The sequence below is a fragment of the Centruroides sculpturatus genome, unplaced genomic scaffold (assembly GCF_000671375.1).
Source record: "Centruroides sculpturatus isolate CEXI.00-Female unplaced genomic scaffold, Cexi_2.0 scaffold1463, whole genome shotgun sequence".
Classification (NCBI taxonomy): domain Eukaryota; kingdom Metazoa; phylum Arthropoda; class Arachnida; order Scorpiones; family Buthidae; genus Centruroides; species Centruroides sculpturatus.
Window position 1 is genome coordinate 68,447 of NW_019385611.1, and position 13,624 is coordinate 82,070.

General features: G+C 24.5%; 1 protein-coding gene across 1 annotated transcript in view; it reads right to left on the reverse strand.

Annotated features, from left to right (window-relative positions):
• Positions 1-13,624, reverse strand: part of LOC111640580 (hypoxia-inducible factor 1-alpha-like) — an 85,502-nt gene that overhangs the window by 6,874 nt on the left and 65,004 nt on the right. Inside the window, exons 11-15 of the mRNA XM_023386604.1 lie at positions 11,069-11,304; positions 9,729-9,878; positions 6,424-6,566; positions 4,052-4,650; positions 940-1,043 (exon numbers count right to left, since the gene is read on the reverse strand). Of these exons, the coding sequence (XP_023242372.1) occupies positions 940-1,043; positions 4,052-4,650; positions 6,424-6,566; positions 9,729-9,878; positions 11,069-11,304 (1,232 nt within the window). The remainder of the gene's footprint in view (positions 1-939; positions 1,044-4,051; positions 4,651-6,423; positions 6,567-9,728; positions 9,879-11,068; positions 11,305-13,624) is intronic.

The following is a 13,624-nucleotide window of genomic DNA, read 5'->3' on the forward strand; positions in this document are numbered from 1 at the left end:
TTATAGTTATGGTGTTTATTTACATTATTTTATTTTTATTACTTTAATTTGATTTAAATTAAAGAATATCAGAAATATGACTGAACATACCTTCATTTCATATCTATTACCGGAACAATGATATCCATTGCTGGCATCTTCTCCATTGATTAAGAGATTCAATAAAACACTATCTTTAAGGGTTATCTGACCACCTAAATATTAAGAAAATTAAATTTCAACTTAAATTTTGTAATAAAAGATTTTTTATAGTGAAAAATTCACATGAAATAATTAATAGACTTCAAATGCTTTATTAAAATCATTGTAGTAAAGGCTCTATGCCTTCATAAAGGACGTACTTTTCCTTTGTTTAAGGGTATTTGGGCAGTTTATTCTCTGTTATATTCTCAAGTAAACAATACATACAAGTACAGTACAGTATTTTCTGAGGAAACACTCGTACTTATTTTTTTTAACCCCATTCCCGATAACCCGGCATTTTCACAAACTCNCCGTCTTCTTGCGCCACCAGAGGGCCTTTTAAACAATAGGTAGTCTGTTAGCATTGGTCAGTATTAGTCCAAATTCAATACGAACATTTGTTTCTTGAAAATTTGATCACGATTTACTTTTAATAATACCGATATGTCGTCGAAAAGAAAACGTGTTGTTTTATCATTAAAAGACAAATTAAAGTATTTGTTTCAATTATCCGGATTTTTCCTTATCCGGACTACCTTCATCCCCAATTAGTCCGGATAATCGAGGTTTTACTGTATTTGGAATGATGGGATTTATAAAATTTATGATCTTTCTAAATAGTATTTAATTCATTTTGAAGCTAATTTTCTTATAGCTAATATTAATTTTAAAATGTTCTAACAATTTACATTATTTTATTTTTATTACTTTAATTTGATTTAAATTAAAGAATATCAGAAATATGACTGAACATACCTTCATTTCATATCTATTACCGGAACAATGATATCCATTGCTGGCATCTTCTCCATTGATTAAGAGATTCAATAAAACACTATCTTTAAGGGTTATCTGACCACCTAAATATTAAGAAAATTAAATTTCAACTTAAATTTTGTAATAAAAGATTTTTTATAGTGAAAAATTCACATGAAATAATTAATAGACTTCAAATGCTTTATTAAAATCATTAAGCAGTTAAAATTACAGCACAAATGCTTTTGCTACAAATTCCTCTCTATCTGAATTTATATATAAATTATTAAATACTAAAATAATAAATTTCATAGATTTTAAATTAAAACACCTGGATAAAAACAATTTCATATTTCAAAAACTAAATTTCTAATACTTTTTAAGTTTAAAAAAAAAAATTATATATTTACATTTTTGATATATTGAATTTTATTAGATAATAAATTTATTTAAACTGAAAGAAATAAAAATAAATAATTATGTCACTATATTAGTATTTAGCAGCATTCTAGCCTTTCAGAAAATAAGCTATGCTCTATTCTTTTTATTTTTTAACATAAAAATATTATATTGAAAGACATCTACTCTTGTAATATTTACTTTTTACAAATAATATAATATTTATAAAATGTGATAATGTATTTTCTTATTTTTTGTAATTATTTGAGTATTTTGATAATGGACAGAAATCATTTTGCCAAATCACCATTGCTTATACTTTGAAAATAGACAAATAATGATTTAAAATCTTTTTTAGATAGACAACTTCATAAAATAAGAACAGGGAATTAAAATTTATGACTTGATAGTAAAGATTTTGCCTGTATGACATGGAGGACATTTTCATGCTTCCAGTTTTTCTTATGCCATTTATCATGTCCTTTGGCAATATTTTTTAAATAAAAATGGCTGCCAAAAGACATCACACAATTGAAAAATTCACTAACACCTTTATACATTCTGAATTTAACAGTATAATTAATGGGTTGTGCACTAGGTAAGTTTTTTATTATGCTCAAAACAGCAGATAAAAAAATAGAATATGTGTTTCATGACTTTCTATTATATTTTTTTGATTATAAATGATCAGAATAATATTAATTATAATATTTGCTGTAACATATCAATAACAAGATATTTTAAAAACTATACATAAAAATTTTACATCATATAACCAGGGTGGCCAAGCTCCTTGATAGTCCGAGCCATTTTTCAAAATTTGAAATTTTTCGCGAGCCTCAATTAAATACGTGTTAAAAAGGTATGCAAAAAATTCCAGATTACAAATTATATCCGTAGCAAGAGTTTCCTCCAGAGCACAATGTCAACTGTCCATTGCAATGACAGTTTACAAATTCAAAATTGGTCTGGAGTCGGTCAATAATGGACGATTACGCCACTGTTTATGTTCGTTCGCGCAGTTTTCGATGAGTCATATCGTTCTTAACTTGGACGGAAATGAAATTTGTTACAACGTTGCACTTAGTCTTTCATATTTGTTGTTAGTAATTTAAAACACATTTTGAAACACATACGGAACGATAATAATTTTTAAAAATATAATACCACAAAAATGAAAAGGGAACTCGGGTACATTTATCGAGAGCCATAAATAATCCTTCAAAGAGCCGCATGTGGCTCGCGAGCCGCAGGTTGGCCACCCTGTCATATAATCTTTATTCATATACCATTTAGTCCCTAAATATTTAAATAAAAAAATATTTTACTCTTAACTTATTGTTACAAATATTTGCTTTATTAGTCTTTAATTATCTATTATTTTAGAATTAAACTAAAATCAATTTACTTTAAGGGCAGCTTTTATGAGTTTTAATCTCAAGATTAAAAATACTTTAATCTACATCAGTGTTTCTCAACAGGGGTGATATCACCCCCATGTGGGTGTTTTTCCATATTGAGGGGGTGATTAGTAACAATTTATATTTTGGGGAGGTGAAAAACAATTTTCTGGGCAATATAGTAAAACATTATATTAAGAATAATTAGATATTTTATTTGTTATATTGTACAATAATTAAACAAATAACATTATACTAGTCACTAGTCTATTCAATACAGTACAAATTTGGCATTAGTCTTGGTCCTTGGCATCGGAATTTTGAAGTGAAGGAGGCAATACTATGTTGAAGGGGGCGATGATTCGTTATAGGTTGAGAAACACTAATCTACATGATTACACTCGACACATTGCACGAATGTAAATCTTTGGGATAAACTGCTGAGTAAGTTAATCAACCAATTTTGGATAGTTAAAATTTATTCTATATATTAGTGAGGAAATAAGATGGCCAACCATCCCAATTCTGATGTGAAAAATCTTTATTTAGAATATTTAAAATACATTTATCTTAATATTGGCAAAAAATTTTAAAGAAAGATCAGATCTTATAATGTTGTAAAAGTGAATTTTACTTTATAATGTAAAATTATTAATTATTTTAATATAAAGTAGTTATATCAAAATATTACAGACAGAATCCACCAAATTTCCTAATTTATATTGTTATACATATTCCAATCCTTCTCATGCTTTTGCTTACTCATTTTTTGCTCCTTTGTCTTATTATTGCTCTCAGTAAATCAACTGTGCAGTAAGAATTTTTCAGCTAACTGGCTGATAGCTATCTGACAAGTTTAAGAAACAATGAGCATAGCTTATTCTTTAGATTAGGACAAGGTCAAATTTATTCCACAGGTAGTAACTTATATTCTGTAGTTTATATGGTAACTTGTGCAACTGGCAATTATTGTTTTAATGATCACAAAATCTTAAAGTTTAATAATAGTAGTTGATTTTAAATTTACTAATAACTTAAGTGGTAAAATTCAACATTTTACATAAATATTTTTTAAATTGGATGACTTATTTTTGAGGCAGTATATATATTATACTATAATATATGGTAAATTTAATTTCAAAATTAAATGTAATTAATAAAGTTTTATCTATTTTAGATGAATACTTGTGTGTGTTTCTTAACTAATTTGCAAAATTAATAAGAAAAGAATCGTAATTGATAGTTTACTTCATAATAGAATTGGGAATTTACTTAATAACATAATTTTAAGTGAAATGAATAAGTAATCTTACCAGGACGAAAAAGCCCACTTTCAATCCTCATTCTCTTTGGGCTGTCTGGTGGTCCAGATAAATTACAATTGCTACGTTTTGGAGGTGGATCTGGCGGCGAAGGGAATGGTTGTTTTTGTTCAATGGGTCCAGTTGCAATACCTGTTCCATGAGTTGGTAATTTAGATGTGCCATTTACTGATTTTTGTGATGTCATGCTTAACGATTTAATGGAACGAGAATGTAATGAATCACCATTAGTTGTAACACCATTTTGCTGTCTTCCTGCATCACTGTTTTTATTATAATGCCGATTTACAGGAAGATCTTTTCTATTTGGTCTGTCATCAAGAACAACAATTCGTCCACCACTTTCAAATCCCCGTCTTACAGGCAAATAATTATTAGTGTTATTTTTATTTCCTGGTTTCCCTCCTCCTTTATCAGATGATACTTGGTGCCACCTATTATTTTTCTCATTGTATTTCTGTTTTTCAGAAACTGAATGGTTTGTGCGTTCTTTCCGAACATCAGATTGTAAGAGAGCTGCTAAACTTGATTTAGCAATTGTTGAAGGCAGTGAATTTGATAACAAATGTGAATCCTCCATTCTGATAGGACTTTAAAAAAAAAATTCAAAATTATATTTTACCTCTAAAAGTGTTTTTAACATAAAATATTACATTTATTTTAAATTTTAAAAATAATTTTAAAGTTATACTTCTATTAAAGAATACACATTGTAAAGAAAATTTTGATTTTAGATTATTTAAAAACTCATATTTATAATGTATTTATAATGTTTACATAATATATATAAACATTAGCAATATGATTACTTTGAATTAATATTAAATTTTAATGATTCACAAAAAATTATAGTTACAATTTAACAAATTAAATATTAGTAACTTTAAATATCTATAATACCAAATTAGTTAACAAATAGTAATATATTTAATTTAGTTACATTTAGAAAATTTGAAAAAGCAAATATCTTATAGAAAGATATGAACTTAAAAATATTGTCTGATACAAAAACATAACAGCTATACTATCTAAACATTCTCAGTTGAAATAGTATATTACAATAAGAATTATTTATTTCCATCAAACCAATCACTATGTTAACAGGCATGAGTTTGGCAACAGAGCTTAAATTACATTTTAAATTATTATGTTCAAATATTTTTTCATAAAATCGATAATCCAATATTAAAACAAAATTTATTAAATGCACTTCAGAGGCTTCCTCAGTAAGGTGGAATACATTTTACTGATAAAATCACCAATATTAGAGAAAGCAAAAGTTCTAACACAGTAAATTAATAATATTTTAATACTGTATTACAGTATTAATTTTATGAAATAGTGTTTGATTATTATTGATTACTTTCAATGAGATTTAGAAATTACATGTTTCATTCTAGACTATTATTTTTCCAAACATATCTGAATTTAAATTAATAACATGTAAAACAACCCAATTCAATTAGTATTGTCAAATGATTCAATATTTATATCTGAAATGCCACATCACCAAATCATTAATTAACCAAATTATAGCTCATTTTTGAGTAACTATTAAATATTTAACAATCTGTTTTGAGATAATATGCATAAACTTTCAAACTCTGAAAACAACTTTTTACATATATATCTAAATATATAAAATTGTTTGTCCTGACTGACTGACTCACTCACTCAATGATTCATCATCGCCCAGAGCAGACTGCTTAACCTAAAGAGGTGAAATTTGGTAGACAGTTAGGGTATGTCATGGAAACGCACACTAAGAAGGAATTTTTCAAAATTCCCCCGCGGGGGGAGAGGGATAGCATTAAGGCTTAACCAGAAGAATGGCTTCTACTGCACTATTTTAGATGCAATTTTTTGTTTTTATCTGCGTTGTGGTAGGGTATGCCATGGCAATGCACACTAAGAAGAAAATTTTCGAAATTCCCTCGTGGGCAGGAGAGGGAGAGGATTTAGTCTTCATCGCGTACTTAGGTGTATTAAATTAATAACATTTCAGACATTGTTATAAATATTTTTATCTATTTCAATTTTAAAAATGGTCAAACCGTTTTAAATTCGAATTTGTTATTGCGTATTGGTTCGATTATAGAACAATTGTAAACGTTCCAGAAAATTGATCAAATTAAAAATAGTTCGTTTGATTCTCGGCAATTCTCATCATTCTCAGCGGTAGGTGTTATATAACAATTACTATGGTTGTTGAAATACTGAATATAAATGGGGTTTGCTTGCAAAAGCCACGAGTAACAGCTATTATGTATATATATATAAACATCTAAGCCTAATTAATTATGGCAATCGTTTAGCTTTAGAACAACATTTTATGTATCAGAAAAATAAATTTAAAATTTTACCTGTGGTTTAGTGAATGTCTAATAGGACTACTACTTGGAGAATCTTGTGGTCCCCACATTACAGAATTAGAAGGACTTAATAATGGAAAATCATCTGAACTCATTGACATATATGTCCCTCTCATATGCATATCAAAATCATCCTAAACAAATATAATATCATCATACAATTAGTAAACATAATATTTTATTTTTAAATAAATACATTATGAAGATCCATATATAAACATCTTATACAGCTTTTAATCATCACAAGAAACTGAATTAAAGCTTAATATATCTATTTAAAACTTTATGGGTCTACATAAAACAAATATTTATTACATTAATTAAATTATTAAATAATAATTTTAATAAAAATTTTAACTAATAACAATGCTTAGTTAATATTTTTGTATTAAATAAGCATATTATATTGTCAGTGGTTCAAATATATTCAAAACAATACAATAAATGTAGAATAATTTAAGTTAAACATATTTATTTATTAATTTCTTTTGTAAGAGATAAAACTTCGGAAATTAGTCATTATTTAGATTTTTTTATAGCTAACTTTTGTACAATTAGTACTAATTACAATTTTATTTCTCATTTATCAAAAAATATTGAGAAATTTTAAATAAATTGTAAAATGATATAATATTAAAAATCTTGATAAAATTTCTCAATTTAAGTTATAGTTTAATTAGACTAATAAATTACTTATATATGTAACCTTTTAAAAACATTTAAATTAAAAATAAAACTAAAAATTTTATCTTTTGAAAAATGATAATACAGTATTATTTAAATAATCATAAAATTATTTAAATTCTAATATTATATAATTTCTGGTTAATTTAACATAATTATTCTTCTAAAGAAAGAGTTGAAAATTTTAATTTTGAAACAATACAATAATTTAAAAATATATCAAAATTCTTGCATCTGAAAACAAGTGTAACATGAAAAATTATATATAATTTTGTATTTTCATTTTTTTTCCTAAAGTTATTTCTATATTAGTAATGGAATAGCTGATAATGGCTTTCCAAGAACACCAGACAATACACAGACTACTAAACTTAAAAATTTTATTTTATTCCCTACAAATGTATTTTGACTATAAAGCCCTCATTTGGCCACTTTAGCTAAAGAATTTGTAATATTTTTAATTCTACACTAATTATGGAAATAAATATAGATTGTGAATTAATTTTATTATATAAATTAATTTATGATAAGATCCAAGGACAGATATATAATTAAAAATTCTGTATAATAGTAGAACACTCAAAAAGATTAACAGTGTGTCTTCATAACCTGTTATTTTTTCACCCAACTCAGGAATTTATCATATACTTTTACATTATGCTACCACCAGAGAAACAATTTTAACAAATTTTACATACTGAAGTAGAAAAGAGCTTCAAATTAAAAATCAACTCTGCTGTGTGACTTTTTGTGTTTCTGAGGTGAGTTCACTTGGTTTAAAATTAATTTTTAAAGTTATAATTTAAAAAGTTAATTTTATGGATATTACTTCTGTAATGTATTTTCTTAGTTTATTCTTTTATTAGTCAAACATTTTTAACTTATTGTTCAGTATATTAAGTGAATATTTTTATTTATTCTTAATTTTATATATATTTTTCCTAAACTAATCTTTTATGTATTTAAAAACTAAAATTAAAAATAACAGTTAGGTAAAACTCTTGACCACAACAAAATTTGTCTAAAAATTTTAAAATAATTACAAAATAACTATGTATTCTCAATTAACATTTTAGTAATTAACTCAAGTTAGTTTTATAAAATTACAATTTTTATTTCTACAAAATTTTAAAATAACAATATAATTAAAACAGAATTATAGTGTAAATAAAATAAAATTTTATGTAATTATATTGAAATTTTGCAAATGTACTTATTTGCAAAATTTAAGCAGATTCAAAATTCCAACTGGTATCAATGTTTTAAAATAATTATTTTTGAAAGCTTCATTATTCAGTTTTATTGTTTGTTATCAATATTATGCTATATAAATATCATCATTATTATGTTAAATTAATATGATTACTTTAACATAATGTTAAAATAATGTTTAAATTCAATATATCTTCAGTTAATTAAAATGTATCTTAGTCTGAAAAATGAATATATATTGTGTAACTTCTAATATTAAAATTGTTAGTTTCATACATTTTAATAACTTCCATTTCCTTAACAGATTATATGTTATACAGTAATTAAGTCATAATAAGTGCTTATACAAATTTAAATCAATGGATTATTTTTGGGCTACATTTTAAGTTAATTAAATAACATAATTTGGCTTACAAAGATAAGCCAAATATAACACACTATTAATAATTAATCTTAGCACAACATTGCTAGGCTCACCATCCACATTGTGTAATTAACTTAAGATACAGCATTAAAATAATCTGGAAAGTTAGACTTCTGACTGACTATAGAATTTGAGCTTATCTTCTATCATTTATTTTTATACAAACAAAGTCATTTGCTAAATTAATATACTGTATGTAGGTTTAATCTAATTAATTAAATAAAAAGTTAAATAAATAATTAAATCATCTTACCCCTAATGATAAATCATTTTTTCCACTTGAGATGATTGCTGAACTATCAAGTTTAAGATCAAGNGCAGATTCAAAATTCCAACTGGTATCAATGTTTTAAAATAATTATTTTTGAAAGCTTCATTATTCAGTTTTATTGTTTGTTATCAATATTATGCTATATAAATATCATCATTATTATGTTAAATTAATATGATTACTTTAACATAATGTTAAAATAATGTTTAAATTCAATATATCTTCAGTTAATTAAAATGTATCTTAGTCTGAAAAATGAATATATATTGTGTAACTTCTAATATTAAAATTGTTAGTTTCATACATTTTAATAACTTCCATTTCCTTAACAGATTATATGTTATACAGTAATTAAGTCATAATAAGTGCTTATACAAATTTAAATCAATGGATTATTTTTGGGCTACATTTTAAGTTAATTAAATAACATAATTTGGCTTATAAAGATAAGCGAAATATAACACACTATTAATAATTAATCTTAGCACAACATTGCTAGGCTCACCATCCACATTGTGTAATTAACTTAAGATACAGCATTAAAATAATCTGGAAAGTTAGACTTCTGACTGACTATAGAATTTGAGCTTATCTTCTATCATTTATTTTTATACAAACAAAGTCATTTGCTAAATTAATATACTGTATGTAGGTTTAATCTAATTAATTAAATAAAAAGTTAAATAAATAATTAAATCATCTTACCCCTAATGATAAATCATTTTTTCCACTTGAGATGATTGCTGAACTATCAAGTTTAAGATCAAGATTTGCAAATCTATCTACAGGACTCTCTAAACTTGGCAAATCAGGGGTATTTGATTTACTACTTTGCAGATCAGTTATGCTGCCACTCTAAAAATATGGACATATATTAAATACATTCTAACTATGAAAAAAAAGAAAGGGTTTATAAATGTATGAATTAGTTTAATATAAAGATATAAAACAACTGAATAAAGAATGTAGTTTGGTAATACTAGAAATCTAAATCAACATGTATTTTCATATAATTAATGCACTGCTGATGATGCAAACTACATTGTGATGATTAGCAGAATTTTCATTTCAAAATTCTGCCTATCATTGTCGGACAACATATGTAATTACTATAAAAATATATTTACAATTTTGACTTCGAAATAGATATGTTTAATTCTGATAGAATTAAGTTACAGTATAATTGTAGGTGTAATAAAAATTAATTGTTAACTGTTAAGCTCTTATTATAATAGATAAAGCTTTTCAATTGTTTCGATGTAAAAGAAAGATAATATTTAAACTGAATGATTAAATTTCATCTTCATAAATTTTCTAATTATTGATAAATGTTCACTTTATATTTACATTACACATAAAATTTAATAAATTCTTTAAGAAAAGAAAGAATTCCATTAAAAATTTAATGATTTTAATTTCATAAAATACTCAAATTATACATTTTACTTTCAATTACTAGGAAAAAAAAATTTTAATTTTTGTATTAATGATTTTATTAGAAATACTTTAATTAAAATTTTACATAAATCTTTTAACATGTTTAAATAAATATGAATATTGCAGAGTAATAAAAGAATAAAATAAGACTAAGTTTGTGGTTAGATAGACTCTCTGTCAAGATAAACATTTATTAAAATACAAAAGTGCTTTCAGAGTGTATTTATTTATTTAAATTTGTGTTAGTTCCAAAAAACAGAATTTTTTGTCCAATTTGTTTAATTAAAATTGTAATACCAAATGAACAGCGAGATTCTTTATTGGACTATAAGATTAAATAATTACCAAGCAATTTAGCAGGAGGCAAGCTGCCTTAAAGCCTGATAAAGAATCAGGCTGTTCATTTGGTATTTGAAATAATTATTGAGCAAGTTGTATTTATTATATATATGTTTATTGTAATATTTATCAGTCAAAACTTTTGTAATTATAAAATTAAATTATAAAAGACTTTGAAATTAATTTTACATTACTACTAAAAAATAAGAATCTTATTTTAAGTAATGATTATTATAATATTAATTTATAAACAAAAATGAATAAAATACCTTTGATAATGACAAATCTGATGATGTACCACAAGAATCTGGTGATGATAGAGAATCCTCTCTGTAACTAAGAAATGGATCATTAGTTAAAGGACTACTTAAATTACTACTATTATTGCTTCCCACAGAGAAACAGGGATCATCAGAAAGCAATCCATAATCTGGAGTGAGTTTGCAATCACCATAAGCTTCAGAAAACAGCACATCATTAAGCATATCTGGAAAAATTAGAAACACTGTTAATTATTATTTGGAAAAGAATATTAGTTTTAAAATTATAAGCTGTAACTTACAATGTGTAACAAACTAATAAAATTAATATTAAACTAAAAACATAAAATATTTTATTAATAAATATAGAATTTAATTTCCGTAATTGTTGAACAGTGAAACAGTTCAACAATTGAGTGAAGCTGATTGATATTCAACAATTATAAATTAATGAATTTATATAAATGTTATGATTAATCCCAGTGGAAATAATACTTTGTTTGACATCTTTCAATTAATATAGAAAAATTAAACATTTTAAAATTTTCAAGGAAGTTGCAATTACACTTTATTTTTAAAGTATATAATATATTTTCTTAATAGTTAAGTTTGATTACATATAAATCAATTTTTTAATACTTGAAAAAGTTTTTAAAAATAATTTTATTAGAATTTACAAATATACTTTTCAATAAAACTATTATATAATATTCATTAATTTATTTTATAAGAATTACTTTAAATTCTTATAAAATAAATTAAATTAATGAATATTATATAATAGTTTCATTGAAAAGTATATTTGTAAATTCTAATTCTAATTCTAAATTCTAATAAAATAATAAAATTATTTTATTAAAATTTACAAATATATTTGATTTTAATGAAAAATTTTATAGCATGAATATTTTAGATTATATAATTATTTCAATTTTACTTCTGATCATTAAAATTATTTGAATTAAGTTAATTATAAAAAAATCATTCTTATTTCTGTAGTATAAAAATTTGTTAGACTAGTTATGTATAAGAAAATGATAAAATAATTAAAACTGTAAAAATACAATCATAGTTTTGATAATTAGATGGATTTTAAAAAAAGTTATAAATTTATTGATAACATTTTTATAATTATATATAAAATCATCCTGACTTAAACAAATAGTAACACTGGATTTGAATTGAGTTACAATATGGTTAATCAATCATAAAAATATTACATGATATTGGACAAAAAACAGTCCAACCTTGTATTAAATTTAATAATTGAAAATAAAAAAATTAATTTAGAGTATTCTGAAAGAAAAGATCAATCTGTAGTAAGACTCAAATCCACAACTCTTGCTTACCAATATAGATGCTTAATCCGTGCACATTACAGACTTTTTGATTAGCAGATAGTTTGATCAGTCTTTAAATTACATGAAAACATATGCAAGTGCGCACACTCAAGCAATTTGAAATTGGCCGATAATAAAGTTTAATGGCAGTACAATTCCTTTCAAACTCGATAGTTGGCAATAGTGCTGATAGCATAGTCTGCCATACTGTTTAAAGTATGGCGGACTATGCTAGCGCGCAGACTTTTAACTTTTAGACTATTTAGTTGGTTCTATCCTCTTTTGATATGGCTGGTCCAATTAATTTAACAAGCTCATTAAAACTTGTTATGCTCATTCTATAAAAAGTGAAAAACTTTTTTGGATAGTCTAGTAGTTTAGAATGCAGTGTGTAAAATTTCCCTCACAATAACCTATCACTGTATATTGGATGTACCCAATATTCTCAGCTTATTTTCTTAATAATATTTCTCCTTTGTTTTATAAGAGCAATAATAGCAGCTCTTCTCCACATTTCTGTTGAAACACAAGCGTTCAATCCAAGTTCAGTTTATCGACTAAAGCAATCAAATGACTGACTATTGGCCAGTCTGTGTGTCCACCACTAACCAAACAGTTTAGTTGTAGCAGTGTGCGAGAATGCATTACAATTCAACTAAACTATGATAGTTTAGTCTGTAGTGTGCACGGGCTCTTAGCCATATTATAGACTGATTAAAATCCAGGTGGCATTTTTTGTTTATTAGAATTTTTATGTTAAAAATTACTAAAAACATTGTAAAATTTTAAAGTTTATTTAATTTTTATAGACATCAATATTTTGCTTGCTTAATGCAAAGCAAATTATTCATATATCAATACAAAAATTAAAATAATTTTAAAAAGGTGTATCAAACAAGAGCTATCATAAATCTGTAGTTTAAAAATACAATATTGATACATGAATAAAATTTATATTTTTATAATTATAAATAAGAAAATGAAGTATAAATTAACATGTTTTTAGATTTATTAACTTATTTATTTGTTAAAAATTATGTAATTTTAAAAATACACATAACCTATTTTCATTAACTAACTCTTTACATGATTTCAAAGTTTACACATTGTTTTATGAACTTTTAAGTCAGGAGAATGGATTCCAACTTTAGTATATAACAAGCAGCACACCACCTTTCTCACTTAAAATAGTGTAAGATTGAAAAATAAAAATATTAACTATTAA